Genomic DNA, 21,963 nt, shown 5'->3' with positions numbered 1-21,963 from the left:
TGCTTCTCTCCTTAACTTCTCTGGGGGGGGGGGGTCCCCTCGATGGCATCTCAGGGCTCACGGCGGACTCCATACGGAGCCCAGCTCCCAGCGCACCGGGCAGCAACAAAGGACATGCCTGGGATGCGGAGGGTGACAGCGAAAGGGTCGAGGCCCAAAGCGGTGGTGGATACCCCACACGCGCCGGGCTGACTTACAGCACAAAGAGGTCCTCCTCACAAGGGTTGTAGTCTTCCTCCACCTCCTGGGAGTACAGCAGCATCTGCCTGCGGGGAGGGAGGGAGGCCACCATCACGCTCCGATGCTGCTGCAGGACCCACGACACCGGGCAGGTCCTCGGTCAGGCTCCTGCATGGGCCACCCTCCGCCACCCGCCCCAGGAAGGGCAGCCCCAGCCCCCGGACCCAAAGCTGTGGAAGACGGACGGGAAAGGAAGAGACTGGGCTTGGAGTCCAGCCCCTGGGGTGCGGGGCCAGTTGCAGCCCGGTGTGATCTCAGGCAAGCGACCATCTTTCTTAAACGCCCCCCGAACAGGGATGATGGGGATGATATTACTGATCTCGCCACTGATACCGCAGAGGCCACTCATGTCGCAGAACCAAAGTCTGAGAATTAGGCGAGAGGACGCATAAGCACTTGGCAACACCAGGCTCCCTGGGTGCTCACTCCGGGCTGGTGCTGTCCCTGGGTCCCCCGGGTTCTGAGGCCCACCGGAAAGAAGTCACCCCACGGGTACGTGCCACCCCGACGCAGCATGGCCTCACGGACAGACCCCGGGGGCCCCTCTGGCAGGGCGCGGGCCAGCCCCACCCCCCCCCCCCCCCCCCCGGCTCCCCCCCCCCCTTCCCTCTGCCCCTCCCCCCGTCCCCCACCTCTGCTCGTTGAGCCGCCGGTATTTCTCGCGGTCGGCGCTGTTGATCTTCAGCAAAGGCTGCAGGTGGTCGTGGTGCGTCTTCACGTTCTGGTTGTCCACGTAGACGTCGTACAGCTCCCGCTTCTCCTCGAAAATCTTCTCCGTGGTGCCTGCGACGTCCGAGTTCGGGGTCTGGGAACCTGGAGGCCGTCCCCGAAACACACCCGCCCAGCCCCACTGAGGAAACCAGGGGTCCGGGAGCCCCGCGTCTGCGAGGAGGAGGCCACCCCGGGGGGCCGGAGGGGTTCGGGCCGAGGACGTGAGGGCAGGACGCGGGGAGGTCCCCGTACTCACAGGCCACATAGGACACCTCTACCTCCAGGCTCTCGATGTCAGCCACGTTCACATAGAAGAAAGGCTTGGACTCGGGAATGGTGCCCCCGATGCCAGGCAGGGAGACGTTGGCCAGACAGCAGCAGCAGTACACTGTGGGACAAGAAGGGGAGAGGGGAGAGTGTGTCCCTCCTCCCTCGCAGCCTGCTGGCCGCCCCCTCCGAGCAGTCAGCCTGTCCTAGAACCCCGGTCACCGTGGAGCACTGGCATTCTGAGGGGTTTGGGCAGGCGTGCCAGCCTTTCCGGTCCCACAGCGGAACGCGATCTCAAGGGACACCAAGGAGGCCTTACACAGCCAACAGATGGTTTCCAGTCTTCCCTCACGAGTCTTGCTTAGGATCTGGCCCTGTTGACCCTCCCCCTCCTGGTAACTCCTGGCTGTGGTAACCCCCACATCTCCTGGTTCCCTCCCTTTTTCTGACTGCCCCAGCTCAGTCACCTTTGTCATCCCCATGTGTTGCTTCACCTCCTGTGCCTACATCACCTCCCTTCACTCTGGCTCTCCCCGAGAGACACCATCCATCCTGTGGTCACCGGCACTCTGCGTGCCACTGTCAAATCTCTTTCTCCAGCCTGACTTTCCCCTGAGGTCCTGACCCGACCACACCGGTGCCTGGTGTCCTCCTCGTGTACAAGGCAAAGACTACCACCCCACCCCCTCTCCTCCTCCTGGGCCCCCATCTGGTGGCCCCACCATCCTTGTCATCCGGAACACTTCCTCCATTACCTCACACACATCAGAACCGTACGACCCACATCACACACCAATGTCTGCCAGGTTTACCTCCTCGACGTGTCAGAGTCCACCTTCTCTCACATCTATTCTCTGCCACCGGACTATGGATGAGTCCCCCAACCCAACTTCTGCTCTGCCACCAGAGCCCATTCTAGAACACAAGGCCAACCCTGATATTCCCACGCTGGAAACCTGGGACCCCCTGGGTCACCCCAAACTCTTCCGAACTTGGTCAACAATGGGAAGACTCAGGCGGTTTCTGCTCTAGAAAACCGAACGCTGGCTTCTAGTTACCTCTGTAGCACACGACACCCACAGGAGGGGGAGAAAATATCAAAATGCGTTTTCGAAGTAAGGCGAATTTCCAAAGGATGAGGATCTGTTCTCCAAAGAACTTGATAAACTGAGACATGCAGCCAGCTGGGTGCGTGATCTGAAAAAAAAAAAAAAAAAAAAAAAAAAAACAGAGGAAGAGGCAAGCCCATTCAAGATGAGAAAAATGACTCAGTACAGCTGTGCACTAAACACCTACCTCCCGCCCCCCACAAACCAGAGAACAACCAACAGAGGCACCGAGGGATGGCTACTTCCACACAAAATGGTATTATTCACTTTAGAGTCTCACTTTCAGACAAGATTTCGATCCTTCAACGGCTCCCCTGATACAATAAAATGAGGTCTGAGTTTCGAGATCATGAAGTGCTTTCCTCAGGAGAGGGGGCGCACAAGAAAAAAGATGAACGTGATTTTTGAAAAGTCAGGAAGAAGAGTTTCTGAATCGACAGTACAGTCTCAAAGAGAACATTCAACTTAAAACCATTACTGAGCCCTGGAAGGGGTGAGGTAATGAGCTCCCCGTGTGCACAGGCGTGCTACTGCGGGAAGGGAATGAGTGTGCAGGTTACAGGTAGAGGACCTCAAGGGCCTCCGTGCTCAATAACGCTGCACATGGGGTCCAGCCTCTTCCTTCCTGCCAAGAGCAAGGAGCCTGTCGCCGCTGAGGGCTGCTTCTAGGAGCCCTGGGCCAGGAATTCCCCAGGAGCTCTGACCCCAGAAAAGCTGAATTCCAATCCCGGCTCTGCCACTTACTGATGGGAGGCCCGGGGGAAGTTAGCCAACATCTCCTGTTCCCTCTCCTGATCTGTGGAATCCAGTCCCTCCCATGGCTGTCAGGACCTTCTGAGAAAAAAAACCACATGAAATGCTCAGCACGGAGGCGCTGATGAAACAGGAAATCCTCGGGCTCTGTCCCTCAGCAGGCCTTTTGGAAGGTCACCTCCACGCTTGGGTCAGAAGCAATAGCGCCCACCACCCACTGGGGGCGCTGGCGAGAGGACGTCTGAGGAGCTGCGCCCACACAGAGACGGGAGCCAGGCTTGCTGGCTGGGAGCCCTGGGGACCCACCGCAGGAGCCACCCTCTCCTGGGGCAGCATCGTCCCCACACTTGCGACTTTCACTTGCCCCCCACTGGCAGAAAGGCTGCCCTCTGCTGAGGGTCCCTGTCCCACCCCTGTGCTACGCCTCTCCCAGATCTCCAGCAGGAGAGGCCCCGAACCACCAGGTCTGGTCAGACTGCTCCAACCCCAATCTTTCACAAAACTACGCAGGCAACTGGACAGGAACAGGAGCCCACGCCCCTCCAGGCCTCTCCCAGCCTCCCCTCTGGTGATCCTCAAGCCCAAGCATGCTCCTCCTCTGCATGAAGGCCCAGCAGGGTTTTGCCTGAACATGTCCTGGGCCCTAGGATCCCAGAATAAATGATCAGTCCTTAATTCTGGTCTCACTCACTCATCCATTCACGGATGCACACACAGATGCACTTGGACAAGAGATATTTCTCACACGCTAACTTTGCACTAACTGTGCGAAGTAAGCTCAGTCGGATAATGAACCTTGGAAAAGCCCAGCCCTGGCCCTCCATGTAGTGTAGGAACTACAGGCAGAAGCAGGAGCACCCGCGATCCGATCGAGCCTGAGAGCGGATGGAAGGGGGCAGGGGCTGCGGGAGCTCCCAGGAGGCACCGACCCGATTCTCGGAGAGACAGGTGGGTCTCGGCTTGAGCATGGAGGAGGAGCTGGACCAACAGTGTTCTTGGTAGAGGAGCTAGTGTGGGCAAAGGCCCGGAGACAAGAGACAACATGGTATTTCCTGGGAACTTCTAATAGCTGAGGTGCAGGGCCGGGCCCAGGCAATGAGGGAAGGGGTTACGTCAAGGGACGTTTCTCCTGCTTTCACCTAAATCTGTTTCCCTGGTCTGGGCCTCATTTTGCTGTTGCTTTTATAGGAAACTCATCTCCTGCCTCATGCAGCTCCCGCCTTCACATTTTCCCTCCGGCCTTCCAAGGCCTGTACTCCAGGCTCTCTTCGCGCCCTGGCTGCGGCCGGTGACCCTGTGGGCTCTGTCTCCGTCCCTCGCCTCCGCTCCACCCTGTACCCACGGCCCAGGGACTCCATCGGGTCCTCGGGCGCAGTCCCTACGCTCTCTCCGACTTCCCCACCTCCCGCGGCGGACGTCTACCAGGCACTGCCGGACCCATCAGAGAGGCCTCGAGCCTTCCTTCCTCCCTCGCCAGGGATTTTTGTCTCTGCAATCGTCCCAGATCTGACCCTACCTTTAAACGCTTACTGTAAACCTTTCTTCCTAGGGGTGTTCACACTGTAGAAATTCACTGAACTACATATTTATGCTTTTTAACTTGTGACTACAAAATATCATGTTTCAAGAGAAAGCTTCTAGAGACATTTCTTTATATGTACATACATGCGATATTTCATAAAGGACCACGGGTCATATATATGGCACTGTTTCAAGTGCTGTCATTTTTCTCCTGGTCCTTTCCTTTTTTATACTTATCCACACCATCCATCCATATCTTAGCTCACCCCCGGGTAATATATGTATTAGTAACCTAGTGCATACCGAAGCCCTGTCCCACGCCGATGCATGTGTGTAGTATGTGCCCACACCTGAGGCTGTGATTACTGTACAAAAGCACGTGATTGTATCACATACAGCTTTCTGCACTTTGCTGTTCTCACCCTAAAACACTTCCTGGTAGACCCTCCACATCAACGATGTATGCCCTAATTCATTATTTATGCAGGCTGTCTCACATATGGGGCATTCTCACTTTCCACCACTCTCTCCACTGCTGACTTCAACATGCTTAGAGGGACATCACTGTATTCTGGTGGTTTATAAATACAGGAAAAATCCTAAGGAGCCGGACTGCCAAAGCGAAGGGTACAGGTATTTTTAATAAGTACTTACAAATTGTTTTTGTAACAAGGTCACTCACATTTCCATCTGCGACCTACCCCAGGACCTTTGCCCCTGCAGGAAGTAGCGTTTGACATGTGTGCTCGTGAGCTGCCCTCCATGGAGCAGAAGCAGAAGGTGATTTTTCTTTCTCTCCCTGCTGTCCCTCCTTCATGGCCTATGGGGAGGAGGAATCCTGGGACACCCAGGTCAGATGCTGATCCCCTCCCTGTGGGTTTGAGATAGCCCAGCAGCAATGTGAGAAGGAAAAAGTGGGTCAGAGTTAGAAGTGGCGAGGACAAGGTCAGGGTTCAGTCAATACAGACCCAGAATCACCTAATGACCCTTAAGGAACATTTCTTAATTACTGCCTCTCAGGGAACACTGTGGTGCGGGGAACTCTTTAAGCGACATTCCTTGGACTCCCGTGGCAGCCGTCTTCCTGTTATATTCCTCCCCTGGGATGAAATGACTGGCTGGAAGGGAGAGGGAGCTCTCTTCAGTGTCTCACTCCTGCTAGTATTCTGCCAGCAGCAGAGGACATCTCTGATTCTGGCCTTCAGCTTCTCCCAGCAGCTGCAGCCGAGCCACATCCCCCCTCAACTCCCCCCACCCCCAAGGGTCCAGCATCAGCAGGTGCAGACAGCCTAAGATACCTGAGCACAGGCTGTGTAGGGCCCTTCCTCAAGCCCCTGTCATTTTGATAATGTCATCCTGGCCTCTGCTATCCCAGCCTTGGGAGGGGGCACACAGCAGGCAGCCTCTAAGAGGGCCCTCGGTGATCCCCACCTCTTGTTATTTACAGCCTTATGTAAGCCTCTCTCCTGAGCAACTTGCTTTAACCAACAGAAGACGGCGACTTTGCAGGGCTGTCACTTCCAGTTAGGTTACAAAGGATTTTGATTTCCCCCTTGCTAGGAGACTTTTGCGCTCGTTGACTTTGATGAACCAAGCTACCGTGTTGGAGAGACCCACCTGCTATGGACTAAGGACCACACAGAGGCAGCCATACCGAAGGCCTCAGTCCACTGGCCCTCAAGGAAACCAATCCTCCAACAACCACGTAAGCTTGGAAGTGGATACTTCCCCAGTCAAGCCTTCAGACAAGACCCTACCCCTGGCTGAAACCTTGACTACGGTCTCATGGGAGACCACGAAGCAGAGGACCCAGCCAACACATGCCTGAATTCCTGGCTCACAGAAACTGTGAGCTAGTAAATATGTATTAATTCAAACCATTAACATTGGGGTAGCTAACAGAAGGTAGGAGCTATCTATAAATACAAACATCTAGATTCCCTTGCCCCTTTTTGTTCTTTCAGCCTTCCAGTGCCTAGGTTATGGATTCTACGTATTAAAGTATTTTGGAGGGCGCCTGGGTGGCTCAGTGGGTTAAGTGTCTGACTTTGGCTCAGGTCCTGATCCCAGGGTCCTGGGATGGAGTCCCACATCAGGCTCCCTGCTCTGTGGGGAGCCTGCTTCTTCCTCTCCCTCTCCCTGCCACTCTCCTTGCTTGTGCTCTGTCAAATAAATAAACAAAATATTTTAAAAAATGAAGTTTCTTTACTATATCTAACATAGTTTATGTTCTCCTGGCAAGACCCTAACTGGTACCTACTGGGTTCATATTCATTGCTCAAGTATTTAAGGTTCTCTACAATTCGATTCCAACCTACTTTTCCAATCGTTTCTCTCCTGGTCAGTTGACACGGAAATTCAATCCCAGTCAAACTCCAGGCAGACCTCATTTTACCGCCCTTCACTTTATTGGGCTTCGCAGTTGCTGCATTTTTTATAAATTGAAAGTCTGTGGCAACCTTGCACCGAGCAAGTCTGTTGGTGTCATTTTCCCAATGGCAGCTGCCCACATCGCATCTCTGTGTCACATTTTAGTAACTCTTACAATTTTTCAAAATTTTCATTATTATTGGGGTGCTTGGGTGGCTCAGTCGGTTAAGCACCCACCTCACGGCTTCAGCTCAGGTCATGATCTCAGGGTCCTGAGATCAAGCCCCGTGTCAGGCTCCGTGCTCAGCAGAATCTGCTTGAGATTCCCTCTCTTCCCCCCTCCTACTCATGCTCTCTAAATGAAATAAAGAAATAAATCTTTTTTTTAAAGATTTTATTTATTTATTTGACAGAGATCACAAGCAGTCAGAGAGAGTGAGAGGGAAGCAGGCTCCCCGCTGAGCAAAGAGCTCAACACTGGACTCAACTCCAGGAACCCAAGACCATGACCTGAGCCGAAAGCAAAGGCCCCATCCACTGAGCCACTCAGGCACCCCAAGAAATAAATCTTAAAAAAAATTTTTTCATTATTATTTATTTATGATGGTCATCTATGATCAGTGATTATGATACACTGAGAGCATAGATAATGATTAGCATTTTTAGCACTATATTATTTCATTAAGGTATGTACTTTTGCTTTTTAGATACAGCATTATTGCACATTTTGTGCAATATAAATGTGCACATTATTGCACATTTAAGAAACTACAGCATGGTATAAGCATAACTTTTGTCTGCACTTCACTGCAGTCTGTCACCAAACACTGCATTGAACTCACTTTACTGCACTTTACCGTGGCAGTCTGGAGCTGAACCTGCGGCATCTCTGTCCTGTAAACCTGCCTTGTGATTTCTTCCACCCACCTCTCCACAGGGCTGGTGGGGAGCGTGTACTAGCTGTGGCTCTAGCCCCATGTTTAAATCCTGGCTCTATCTCCTAGCTGTAAGGCCGTAAGTCACTGAACCTTCACAGACCTCACTTGGTTTATGAAACAATCCTTTACTTAAAAAAAAAAGGGGGGGGGTGCCTGGATGGCTCAGTGGGTTAAGCCTCTGCCTTTGGCTTGGGTCATGATCTCAAGGTCCTGGGATCGAGCCCCGCATTGGGTTCTCTGCTCAGTGGGGAGCCTGCTTCCCCCTCTCTCTCTGCCTGCCTCTCTGCCTACTAGTGATCTCTGTCAAATAAATAAATAAAATCTTTAAAAATAAATAAATATTTTTTAAAAAGATGGTGCATCAGGTATAGACAAATACTGGCAGAACACCCACGTTCTGAGAGAGCCACAGACCACGACTCCCAAGAGCCCCCCCCCCCCCCCCCGTCTGGAATCAGCATTCCTTCCTTCTCACCCAGCCAAGTACTTCAGGGACCAACTCCTCTTTGAAGATGTCAGAGTTTCCTCTCAAACCCCGGCACAGAATCCCCACCAGGGAGCTCTGTTTCCCCTGACTTAGCTTGTGACCACCTGCAGGGGAGGGAGAAGGAGCTTCACGTTCCTACTCATCTCTGCAGCCTCCCAACACCTCAGGCTGTGAACTGTGAAGGAACACATTCCGGCACCCCGGCAAAGGACTTTGGAACAAAATGTGATAAGGCAGCATCAGGAAGACGGTAACCACAGAACAGGACATCTGTTCACCATGTTCTTCTTCTTTCATCTTTTTAGTTCAAGGGTCTGGTTTTAAATGATCTCAGCCAATACCAGGATCAAAGCCCCCTTCCCCCCCGCTAGGACTCCGCCACGACTGGCCTAGCCTCCCACGTGGCTTTGCTCCACGGTGACAGCCACGTCTAGAAAGCATACTGTTGCCTTGTGTCTTAAAAGAACCCAAATGCTTAGGTCAGAAACCCATCAAAACCAAACTTTGGGCATAGGTCCCAGACATAAATTCCTTAGGAATTTAAAAAACAACAACAACAACAACCACGGTAGCAGACACAAGTCCAGGACCGTGTGAGCGCACGGCTAGCCCTACCTTCATCTCGGGGTACATGTATCGGTGGATGGAAGGCAGCCAGTAGACAGGGGGCAGGCTGCCGCCTCTCCCCGGCCCGGCGTGGAGCACCCCTTTCTTGTCCTCATAGAACGCAGCCAGATGGGAGTAATGGCCCGGCGTCTCCAGCTGGTGTCTGCAAACACACGCACAGTGAGAACAGCTCTGGCCCCGGTGCTTGCCACGCACGCCCCTCGTCCCACGGGCTAGAACGCTTAAGGACAAAGGGATAAACCAAAAAGACCCCCATTCTGAAGTTGCCTCAGATGCCTACTTTGGCTACAGAAGATCCTTACAGAAAGCTCGAATGTGGGGGTCTGATTCTCCCTGACGCCTTCGATCACATTCTCCTCCTTGAGGGAAAGTCACAGAAGGAACACACTGTGACTACCGTCCACGCCTCTAGGGCAAGGTGTGCTCACGGACGTGTGGCTCTTCCCGGAGAACACAGAGACAGGGACAGCTGGCAAGACCCTAAATCCCCAGCTTAAAGCCGCTCGCTGTCGAGAAACCATGCTTGTTTGCTTTGTTATAGAAGACTCAGAGGAAGCTGACCCCTCAGTGTCTCAAGGGAAAACAATCATTACTGGATGTCACCAGGCCTCATACTTTCAGCATCAAGTAATTAAATAATAAAAACCTCAAAATCTCTTATTTTCCCACCCAACTGCTTGAGCCTGCAGAGACTGGGCTGTGGGGAGCCCTGTCAACTGTCCCCCAAGCCAAGAAAGCCACATTGAATCCCTGGGGGCACCTGGACATGGAGAATCCTGCCTTCAAGGGAAGCACAGGAGCATTGTGGGTGTTCTGTGGTGCCATGTTGAATGGGGGTGTTCAGGGTCAAGCAGAGGAGCATTGTGGGCATTCTGTGGCGCCATGTTGAATGGGGGTGCTCAGGGGTGATTTGTCCCTCTCCACTCTCCTCCAGAAAAAAGTTCTGCTGGATCCCTAACTCTCAGTACCAAAGAGCACCGTCTTTGGAGACAGAGTCTTTACAGAGATAATCAAGTTAAAGAGAAGTCACCGGAGTGGATCCTAGTCCAAAGGATCAATGACCTTATCAAAAGGGGGCAATCTGGACACACTGAGATACACATGAGACCACCACGTGAAGACAGAGGCAGAGGTCAGGAGTGAGGACCACCAGAGATCACCAGCAGACCATCCGAAGCCAGGAGAGAGACAAGGAGCAGATTCTCCCTCACGGCCACAGAAGGAGCCAACCCTACCGACGTCCTGATTTCAGACTTCCTGCCTCCAGAACATAAGAGGATTCCCGCCGCTTTAAACCCCCCACTTTGGGGTACTTTGTTAGCACAGCCTTAGGAAACAAACACAGGGAGGAATACAAGGCATTACAACCCTTTCAGTCTTTTTTTCCTGGTGCCCTACAACTTCCATCATATTGCAACAATCAAGAGTCAAAATATAGCCAATCACGGTTAGCTGTGGAACAACCATGACCACAGTAGGCAAGCGCCTCAATCTATCGCTGTCGGCCGACCCCAAACTTGGGCATAAACTGCTCAGGGTCAAGATTCTCACAGTCCAGCCAGGAGCCAGCTGCCCTGGAACTGCCTCCTCTCCAGAGGAACCCCCGGATCCCGACGCCAAGGCAATGCCTCCACCCCATACGGTGAGATCTCAGGCAAGTTACCACACTGTTCAAAACCCGCTGTTTCCCCACTCACCTTCGGACAGAGATACCAGTATCACCTCAAGAGTCTTTAAGAGGAAAATGAAGCAGAAAGAACACCTCACACAGTTCATGCCCCACTTTGGTCGCTCACAACGCGCGGCTCCTTCCTCCCCAGCCATCCTGCAACATGTAGCCGGGCGCACGGTGAGGGCCCGACACACAGGGAAGAGGGCAAAGGGGGAAGAGTCAGGCCAAGCCCCTGCAGGAGGTCTTGGGACAAATTCATGTTTAAAAAAAGAAAAAAAAAATCAACATCAACTACATTTTAGAAACTTATCGCTCAGGTAAGTTCCTCTGGGGTGTGTTGAGGGGGAGGCTCTCTAATTTGGGGGTTCCTATACATTCCGTTCTAAGCTTTGCACAAGAAGGCAATCCCGTGACCTAACAATGCCTGCCGATGGGAGGTGGGGGCTTATAACCCTTTCTTTCACTCTTACTCGTGTGCTCCCTGGGAAACCCACGGTGCCTCAGCTCTGTGTAATTCTGAGACAATGGCAGATTCCAGATACCCTTTAAGGATGTGTGTCCAACTGACAAAAATTTGCTTAACACAAAAGAATGCAAAGATGATGAAGTTCAAAGGTGTTTTCACTAGGATGTAATTTCCCTAAAGGAACAGGGAGAATCAGTTCACTGTATTTTCAATACACTGTTTTCTGCACTAAAGGGGGGCTTTACCTGTATCCAGGGTAATTTCAGTGACACTCTTTATTTCCTAGGTTGTGGATTGGATGCCCGATTGATGGTCTTTTCTGTTTGACTACCTTAAGATGCTATACTTAGGGATGCCTGGGTGGCTCAGTGGGTTAGCCTCTGCCTTCGGCTCAGGTCATGATCCCAGGTCCTGGGATGGAGTCCCGCCTCGGGCTCTCTGCTCAGCAGGGAGCCTGCTTCCCTCCTCTCTCTCTGCCTGCCTCTTTGCCTACTCGTGATCTCTGTCAAAAAAATAAATAAAATCTTTAAAAATAAAAACAACGCTATACTTGAACCGGCTTTCTAAAGAAAAGCTCACTACGTTAGAGAACCTTAGACAGAAGGCTAGTTTCCGGAGCCTGTCCTGGGACAGTCTCAGAGATCTCTGACGGGCAGAGCGGAACAAGGCACTGGTATGGATGACTGCATATGAGCATGGGCATAAACAGAACTGGCAGTTCCAGGTCAATGTTACAACTGTTCTACGAAGGCCGTGAAATATAAACCCACTGGAGATTTTGCAACAGACAACACTGATGAGCGAGCTGCCACACCAAGATAACCCGAAAGGTACTGAAGCAAGGTTGAGAGCTGGGAGGTGTGTTGAGCTTCAGAGATGTGCAAAAGGAGACCTTCTGGGCGATCTTGTCTCTATGGATGCTTAGACAAGGAAGTACCACACCAAAACATAGGCTAAGCCATCTATGCAGGCAGTCCAAGAGATGGGACCTCGTAAACACTAGGGAACGAGGCCCACGGTATATGCTAACTGATCTGAAGCCTCAGGCCAGCGTCCAGGCCAGATGGAGAGCTCCCTGCAGGGCCAGGGACACGGGGCTCTCCTTAAGCCCAAGCCCCTTCGCGGACAGAACATGAGCTCCTGTGACCACGCGGACGCCCACTGCAGCTAACCCTGCCTTCCCCTACACGCCCCAGCAATGATGCATCCAATGTCAGAGCCAGAAATGCCTCTGTGGGACAGCTACCCTGCGTTGCTCCGTGCACTCGCTCCCGGTCTGAGCCTATCTGTCTTCTGGATTCGCAAGTACAGAAAGAGAGGCATCCCTTTGACTTCTGGGGTAGGTACAAAAGGATACCACCTTCCTGGAGGGGCGCTTGCAATTTGGATCACATTGTACGCTGCATGTACTGTCTGACCCCGTGACTCCATCTCTAGGAGTGTGGCTCAAACGACTGTATCTGGATATGAACGATCATTTACCTACAGCGGTGCTCATGTTTCCAGGGGCAAAATATAAGAAATAACTGAAAAGGGGCGCCTGGGTGGCTCAGTCGGTGAAGCAGCTGCCTTCAGCTCAGATCATGATCCCAGGGTTCCGGGACCGAGCCCCATGTTGGGCTCCCTGCTCCGTGGGGAGGCTGCTCCCTCTCCTCTCTGCTCATGCTTTGTCTCGCTATCTCTGCTGCTACTTCTCTCTCCCTCTCAAATAAATAAAATAAAAAATAAATAAATAAATAAATAAAATCTTTTTTTTTTTTTTTTTTTAAAGAAACAACCTAAAAGCCCAATGGCAGTGATATAGTTAAATAAATCATGCTATATCTATACACCAAAATGCTTGGAACCACCATGATGCTGAGAACTATGATGCATGATATTCATGGGAAGATTACCATATCAGCTCAGGCATTATAGATGTTGAATGGCCTTGTATTTTTTTTATTGTATATGTATATATTTACATATGGGAAAAAAGACTAGAAGGATATAAATGTTAATGGCAGATATGACTCGCTGGTGGGAACATGTTCTTTTTATTTTCTTGAGCTTTTCTCTTTTTTTCAGTCTTCTACAATAATTACATGGTAATTTTATTTTTGGTGTTTTACACTTCTCATTACAGAAAATTTTAAACTTATACCAAGAGTTGAAAAAAGAATCTGAAGCCCCATTACCCATCACTTAGCTTCAAGAGTGTTAATATTTAATCAACATGGTTATACCTGCACCCTATCCCCCTACTGCCATTCTTCTTAGAATACTTTAAAAGCAAATCCCTTATCCTAACATTTTACCCAGAAACACTTTGGTATACATCTCTAACTGATAAAGTCTATTTAAAAAAGAACATAAACACCATGCCATATCTCGCCTATCAAAAATAATGATGAAGCCCGAATATAAATTAATACCAAGCCCATATTTGAATGATATCAACTGTCCCCAAAACGTTTTACACTTGGCTGTTTGAATCATGATCTAAGCACAGTCCAGAGATCTGGTAATGGGTTCTAAGTCCCTTTTATTCCGTAACACTCCTCCACTCCTCCTTCTTTTTCTATGTTTTAAAAATTATAAGGTACTTCTCCAATGTCTTCTGATTAATAAGAACTAGTCACACGAAGGACTAACTAGAGAGATATTGAGGCCAGGAGTTGTGGAGGAAATCTAGTAAATTAATTTGGGGTGCAAAAAATAAGAATGGATAGAAAACACAGACTCAATGTTTTCAGAAATCAAGTCTAGTTAATTTAGACACAAGTCACTGCTGTAGTCCAATACAGCCCCTGCCTGGGCTTACCTCAAATACTCCCCCCTCCCCCCTCACACCCTCATGCAAGACCCTCCTCTCGTGTCACCTCAAGTCCTCTGTAATCACCAAGCTGGAAAACCTTCCCAGCTGTGACTGGAAATCTAGGAGCCATGAAAAGATAAATGAATTCAATGAAGAAAAACATCTGCATGACAAAAGGTAATGTGGAAAGATGAATGACGGGGCACCTGGGTGGCTCAGTCGGTTGAGCGTCAGACTCTTGATTATAACTCCCGTCATGATCTCTGGGTGGTGGGATTGAGCCCCACATCAGGCTCCGTGCTCAGCAGAGTCTGCTTGGGATTATCTCTCCCTCTCCTTCTGCCCCCCCTCTGCTCGCTCACACACACACACACTCACTCTCTCTCTTTCTCTATCTCCCAAAGAAATAAAATCTGGGGCACCTGGGTGGCTCAGGTCATGATCCCAGGGTCCTGGGATGGAGCCCCACATCGGGCTCCCTGATCAATGGGAAGCCTGCTTCCCCTTCTCCCCCTCCCCCTGCTTATGTTCCCTTTCTCACTGCGTCTCCCTCTGTCAAATAAATAATAATAATAATGATAAAACAAATAAAATTTTAAAAAAGATGAGTCACAAAGTGGAAAAATATTTCAGTCTATTTCACAAAGAACAAATCTCCCTACTACACAAAGAACTCCTAGAAATAAAGCCAATAACCAGAAAAAAGGAAAAAAAAAAGAAAACTGGACCAAAGTTTAGACATGATTCACAGAAGAGGAAAAACAAGTAACTCAAACAAATATAAAGGTGCTCAATCTCACTCACAGGAAAATGCAGATTAAAACTATAACTCATGTACCTTGTTTTACCCATCAGAATGCCAAAACTCTCAACATTTTGTTTTTGTGTTGGCAATGTTGGGAGGAAACAGCATTGTCCTGCATTACTGGGGATATGCAAAATGGCACCATCTTTATGGAAAGCAATTTGACAATATCTATTACAATTATAAATGCCTCTTCCTTTTGAACCACCAATTTCATTTCTGGAAATTTAAGGTACACATATGCTGTTCATATGTGAAACGATTCTTGTGCATAGGTATTCATCATCCATAATAGCAAGAGACTGGAAATGACCAAATGTCCATCAATAAAAAAGACTTGATAAAGAAAGTGTGGATCTTCTCTGTAGGGCACGTACACAACTGTGAGACACGATACTCTCTGTACTGATAGGAGAGTATGATGTCCTAGATATAGTGATCATTGCGAATGGCAAGGTACAAAATGACATGGTTAACTTGTCCATGAAAAGCGGGGGGGGGGGGGGGGGCGGATACAGAATATCCACTTGTGTCACATTTTATAAAGACAGAGAAGAAATTAACAGTAACTACTGGGATTACTGGATGGATATGGGAACTGGGTGAAGGCTTTCCTTTCTTTCCTTTTTTTTTTTTTAAGATTTTATTTATTTGAAAGAGACAGCATGAGCAAGGAGAGGGGGAGGGGCAGAGGGAGAGGGAGAAGCAGGCTAACCAGTGAGCAGGGAGTCCCATGACCCTGGGATCATGATCTGAGCTGAAGGCAGATGCTGAACTGACTGAGCCACCCAGGTGCTCCTAGGGTTTTCATTTTATGCCAGTGGTAGAGCCTGCCACTCTCTTCTTCCCTGTGTAATAGACTTTTCTTTTTTTTTTTTTAGATTTTTTTTTTTAATTTATTTTATTTGACAGAGATCACAAGTAGGCAGAGAGGCAGGCAGAGAGAGAGGAGGAAGCAGACTCCCCGCCGAGCAGAGAGCCCGACGCGGGGCTTGATCCCAGGACCCTGGGACCATGACCTGAGCCGAAGGCAGAGGCCTTAACCCACTGAGCCACCCAGGTGCCCCAATAGACTTTTCTGATTGTAGCTCGTCACACAGTCACCTCATTAAGGACCACAACTGCCAGACTTCTTGCCACCAAGCATGTCTAGGAATGAAGAACTGAGCGATGGCGTGTAAGGAGAAGGGATGTGTTTAACTCGGGGCATTCCTGTGGTTCTTCCTCTTCCTGCATGCCAGAAGTTCATGACCTGATAACAGTGCGTCCACTTCTACCACGCGGACGAGGACAATGCTCTAGGAGATAGGAGCAGACAGGACGGAACGCCCTGGGTCCCAGGATGACCCAGCAGAACACAGCCATTACCCCCCTGGACAGCTGGTCTCCCTCTGAGACTGTTGTGCTAGAAAAGCTGTACATCGTTCTCCTTTGAGTCCCTATATGTGGGGTCTCTCTGTTGTAGCGGCTTGCCTGTACTCTAGCAAAAGCAGAAGATGGCACCTGGAAATGAGTCACCCCGTATCAGAAAAGACACTGTGGGCTTTGGCTCAGCAGCCGGCAAGGGAAGGTGGTGAGAAGAGGTGTTGCAGGCCGGAAAGCTGGGAGCCCTTGTTCTGCTGTCGCAAAAACTTGCTAGAACTTCGTTAATTTAGAAGACAGGCCCTGTGTCACTGGAACGTGTAACTTCAGGGGAAGTGGTAGAAATAAAACAGCGATTGCTCCTGATGAAGAAGATGCAACAGGTAAGGACTGGCTGCTTCGCAAGCTGAAATGGAAGGAGACGCCACCTAAGGGCAGTGTGTCCTGAAGAACTCAGGAACTCAGGACTCCAATTATTTTGGGATCCCATAGGACTGGAAAAGTCAACTGCTTTTGTACCCCAAAAGCAGACGAACTTCTCTCAAATGGACACCTGGGTAGCTCCTTCAGTTAAACATCTGCCTTCTGCTCAGGTCATGATGCCAGGGTTCTGGGATCGAGCCCTGCATCAGGCTCCCTGCTAAGCAGGAAGTCTGCTTCTCCCTCTCCCTCTCCCTCTGCCTGCCACTCCCCCTACTTGTATGCTCTCTCTGTCAAATAAATAGAATCTTAAAAATTTTTTTTTTCTTTCAAAGCTTCTGTGGAAGTCTCTAGTTAGGAGTAGAGTCACAGGAGTCACGCCCATTTGCAAAGATCAGATTTCGGGTGCGGCCTCAAGGCGGCTGCCATTAAAATGAGGAAAGATGGGGGCACCTGGGTGGCTCAGTGGGTTAAAGCCTCTGCCTTCGGCTCAGGTCATGATCCCGGGGTCCTGGGATCGAGCCCCGCATCGGGCTCTTTCCTCAGCGGGGAGCCTGCTTCCTCCTCTCTCTCTGCCTGCCTCTCTGCCTACTTGTGATCTCTGTCAAATAAAATAAATAAAATATTAAAAAAAAAATGAGGAAAGATGGAGACGCCAAGCACAGACACCAGTAACTAGTATGTCGTCCAGGGATTTAAAACTAAGACCCCAAAGAAATCTTCGGCAGTGGATACTTTTATCTGGAATAGACTGGAAGCAAACAGACCAGAAGACTATTTAGTTTTTGAGGGATCTGTATTGTCACTTGCCTTGTCTATAAAAGCCTGTGACTTCTCAATCTTTAAAGAAACCCTTACACGCACAGACGTACACCAGTGGGAAATGTGTTCTCCAGCTATGCAGCCTCAAGAAGATCACGTTGGAGAGCATGCCTGCTTCAAAAGTGGTTACAGTGGAAAATGGACAAAGAACCTCCTAGAAGGCAAAGCCAGGAGCCATGGAGGAAAATGGGCAAGGGGGCTGTCAATAACAGAACCAGGGTTTCAGCAAGGAACACACTGCCCTGCCAGGACAAGAAGGCTTTGCAAGCCCTGCCCAGCAGAATTTCATTATCATTAGGGACTAAGAGCAGCTTGGAGTTCTCATCCTTCCTTTTTCCAAATGGAATCGGTACGGTCTACCTTTTTATCCCCTGCAAAGATTTATTTCTTTATTTGAGAGCGAGAGAGAGTGCATGAGTATGTGCAAGTGTGAGCCGAGGAAAGGAGCAGAGGAAGAGAGAGTCTTAAGCAGATTCCGGCTGAGCAGAGAGTGAGATGTGGGGCTCAATCTCTCGACCCTGAGATCATGACTGGAGCGGAAACCAAGTTGGACGCTTAACCAACTGTGCCACCCAGGCAACCCCCACATTCCACTTTTTATATTACATTTGGGAGGTGGGGAGTGAATGGGCTTGTCTACTCTTTCGTAGGTTTTCAGGGTATGAGAAACCATGTGCTGATCTAATGATAGGCCTTATACCACACGGAAATCCTGGATTTTAGAAGTGTTAAATGGAGGAGCCTCTGTGAGGGCTCACGTGGGGTGTGGGGAATGTCCTCTACATGTGGGAAGAAGTGCCCATGGATACTTGACTAGTAAAAAGGGCAAACTGAGGCAGGGGCTGCTAATTTTGCCCCAAAGTCCATCTGTCCCTTTTTCCTGTCTGCAACAGTATCACCAGATTTTTAGCTGGTCACAAGGTCACCAACCTAGAGACTACCTATTCCAGTCTCCTTTCCTGTGAGGTGTGTCTTTTGATGGAGAAGTTGACAACGGTGAGTGAGAAAGATGATGCAATTTCCAGGGGCTTTCCCTCCTCCCTCGGGATAGATGCAAACAGTAGTGGTGAGCAGCTTTGAATACAAACGTCTTAGAATACAAACACTACTCTTAGGATATGATAGAACAATCTGAGCAAAGAAGTGTGGGTCCCTAAACAACCGTAGGGAACAGCAGGCTTCCACCTTGAGCACCTGCCCACCACAGACTATCACATCAGAAAGAGTCTTCTACCGTATTTGAACCACTGTATTTTGAGGCCCCTGGTACTGCCATTTAGCTAGGACCCTAACTGATAATAATGCCATTTTCTAATTTTTAACAGTTGAGCCATGAGAAAATATTGTCTACTTGGGGAAATTAGTTTTTTCAAAAGGAATAATAATTGTTTAAAAAGTGTCAGGATCCCAATAAAATTTTTTTTTAACTCCATAATCTTACTTCTGAGACACAAAACTGAGGAAGTATTTCAAAAAACAGAAAAAGAGATCTAAATGAAGGTGTTCTCCACAGCTCCAGAGTGTAGAGGAGCAATTAAAAAAAAAAAAAAATTAGAAACATGCTAAGTGCTCAACCCATAGGGAACAATCAAGAAAACTTATGGAACAACTAGCATTACAGAGTTATTAAAATAATCATCAAAATGATAAATACAGAGGTTGAGGCAGAGAAAACATATGCCTAACCGGTGCATAAAAGAAGGAAAAAAAATGCAATGGAAAACTTGAATATTTTCTTACAGGTGGAAAGTTCCTGAAATTAAAAATAAAAGGCATATCTCTAGATCAGAAGGGACAAACCATCCCTGGAAAGAAAGTTCAGACACTTCACAAGTTAAGAATCTATATGGATCTAGAAATCAGAGACTTCCAGACAACGAGTATCAGAAGATAGAACAGCAATATTTACAGCATCCTGAGAGGAAGGAGGAACGATCCCCGTACCTTCTACCCATCCAGAGGAAAGGTGACAGACACATGTGATTAAGGGCTCAAGACCTCAAGGAAGGCAGCACCCATGATCCTCTCATGGGGGACAGAATAAAGCACCTGATGGACTTGATGATAAAACCCAACCAGCCAAGAACAAATCCAGTCAGGGGCTGGGGAACAGGGCAAGCCATGGCCATGGTGGTACACATGAAACCGAGACTGAGAACAGTGGGAAGCAGGACTGACGAACTAAATATAGACTAAGTCTCACCATATGTAAGAATTGAGATGTGAACTAGGGCAGAGGAGCTGAGAGGCGGTAGACAAGATGGCCGACGACGTCCACAGTCGAGACACTGAAAACCACCAGTGACGCTTATGCTGAGAATATATATGTTATTTCTCAACAAAAATAGGAATGACACACTATCTTTGTGGTTTTCATAATCTTTTTCCTTAACTTTGAAGGAATCTTTCAAGAAATCATGTAAATCATTGCAAAAAACAAAAAAGGAAAACAACCAAACATCCACTGGACGTTTGAGAATTCCTTCAGTTCCACTATTCTTTTCCTCTGAACTCTATAAGGAAGATTAAATTCAATGGACTTCAAACCAGCCCACTATGTGATGAAATTAAATCCTCGTAAAGCATTAATCCTATTTTTGTAAAACTATTTCTCTTTTAGACTGGCATTCACTGAATATTCATAATGGATAACTTGGTGTTAAAATTTAGAATTTTTTTTAAAAAATCATTTGTACTTTTATATATATTTTAAAAAATAAGCTTTTCCCCATAAACAACAAATTTCATGTTCTTTCAAAGATGACCAAGAAAGACTATTATATAAGAAAATTAAGATGATAAATTTTAAAAAACAGGTATAAAAACATATGTAGAGTCTGGTGCTAAGTATATAATTTTTATAAGTATACATACATATATACCAGAAAAGAGACAAATGTGCCAAAATTTTAATAATGCTTCAGAGATTAGGAATAGATTTCTCTGTTAAAATCTGAAATGAGGGGCGCCTGGGTGGCTCAGTGGGTTAAAGCCTCTGCCTTCAGCTCAGGTCATGATCCCATAGTCCTTGGATCAAGCCCCGCATCAAGATCTCTGCTCAGCAGGGAGCCTGCTTCCCTTCCACTCTCTCTGCCTGCCTCTCTGCCTGCCTGTGATCTCTGTCAAATAAATAAATAAAATTTTAAAAAAACTGAAATGAAATTAGAGTAATAAAAAATGTATAAAATCATGAAAGGTTTTGCTGCTTCTGTTAAAAATTTCTTTCTGTTTACCACAAGTGGTAATAATAACCCCAGATAATAAAGGATTAGGCTTAAGAAGAGTTTATAGAGTCTGTCTGCCTACCAGGGGCAAGCAGGTATTTCCTGTGGTTTAGGGTAAACAAAGATCAGGTAACTGTCAACAGATTATGTCATTAAACAAAACACAAGCTGAAGGCAAACCCATCTGGCTTTCCCTGAAGCTTGAAGGATCTTTAGGACAGAAAGACCCCCCTCTGAGGCATGAAATGTGGCCATGGATGTCCGTGGAAGGCCATCTGCTGCGTGGGCACACAGGCTTCCCCTCGGAGAGCTCCTCACACACACGCCCCCCCACCCCCAGCAGGTGGCACGTCCCTCTGGCCTCCCCACACACGCGTGCAAGCCACGTACCGAACCTGGTTCTCCAGGAAGTGCATGTACCGGTAAAGCAGGGTGTAGGACGGAGACAGGATGCCCACGGACTTCATCCGGGCGCCACGCTCCAGCTCGCTCTCCACAGGCATGTTGGCGAAGCAGGCCAAGCCGAAGAAGGGCCCCTTCCGGAAATAGCTAGAACGGACCCAATGTGTAGTGTCGATCACCATCAGAGAAATTTTGTTCAGCTTCGTGTTCTAATTTGAGATGCAGTCCCGAAGGAGACAAGTAATGGTGTCCAGGGCTCTACCTGACGAAGTTCGGCCTGAACATGGTTTTTAGAACCACAGGGGAACACTGGTCCAAGCCACTCAACCCCAGAGATGCGACAACTGAGGCGCAAGGAGATTGTGGATGCACCAACGGTCATCCAGCGGTCATCCAGCGGGGGCCAGAACTTGACCTCTGGCAAGCCTGCTGCTCAACACCCCAACCATGGACAGATCCCTCCTCCTCTCTCGCAACACAGCTCATGCCATGAGAGGGAACCAAAACAATGATCCCTCTTCAGGACCATCTGGAAGGGAACTGTTTTATGAGCAAAAACCACATTGATTTTTTTTTTTCTCACTTCCTGAGTCCTTTTAAGACACTTTTAACGGGGCACAGGACCAGAGCCGGCCCTTTCTCCTTCCCCTTTCTCACGCTCCTAGCCGAGTTGCAGCCCAATGAGAAGATTCAAGCTACCTCGCTCTGCATTACCGATGTTCTAGCGGTCTGCTCCTCCTCACACCGATCTACATTACACAGGATTACCACCCGGCCTCACTTCAAGCTGGAATTTCAAGTCTGGGGACATAAATGTCTTGAGGTAACCCACACTGAACTGAAAGTCCACTCTTTCAATAAAGCCAAACCTCAAGAGAAGTCTAGTGTTTTCCTACAAGGGAGAGAACGTCTGATAGTTCTTAACGTTCGGGGGTCATGAACCCCACTGAGACTCTAATGAAAGCTGGGG

General features: G+C 48.8%; 1 protein-coding gene across 5 annotated transcripts in view; it reads right to left on the bottom strand.

Moving 5' to 3' along the window:
• The window catches only part of DENND11 (DENN domain containing 11), a 52,748-nt gene that overhangs the window by 14,623 nt on the left and 16,162 nt on the right, over positions 1–21,963 (bottom strand). For all 5 annotated transcript variants that reach the window (XM_059396253.1, XM_059396255.1, XM_059396251.1 and 2 more), the window contains 6 exons: positions 20,982–21,140; positions 9,012–9,165; positions 2,277–2,415; positions 1,208–1,339; positions 873–1,023; positions 198–266 (listed from right to left, as the gene is read on the bottom strand). In XM_059396253.1, the coding sequence (XP_059252236.1) occupies positions 198–266; positions 873–1,023; positions 1,208–1,339; positions 2,277–2,415; positions 9,012–9,165; positions 20,982–21,140 (804 nt within the window). The remainder of the gene's footprint in view (positions 1–197; positions 267–872; positions 1,024–1,207; positions 1,340–2,276; positions 2,416–9,011; positions 9,166–20,981; positions 21,141–21,963) is intronic.

Source organism: Mustela nigripes, chromosome 4 (assembly GCF_022355385.1).
Source record: "Mustela nigripes isolate SB6536 chromosome 4, MUSNIG.SB6536, whole genome shotgun sequence".
Lineage (NCBI taxonomy): Eukaryota > Metazoa > Chordata > Mammalia > Carnivora > Mustelidae > Mustela > Mustela nigripes.
Note: the sequence above shows the minus strand (reverse complement) of the source record. Positions and strands in the feature narration are given on the sequence as shown.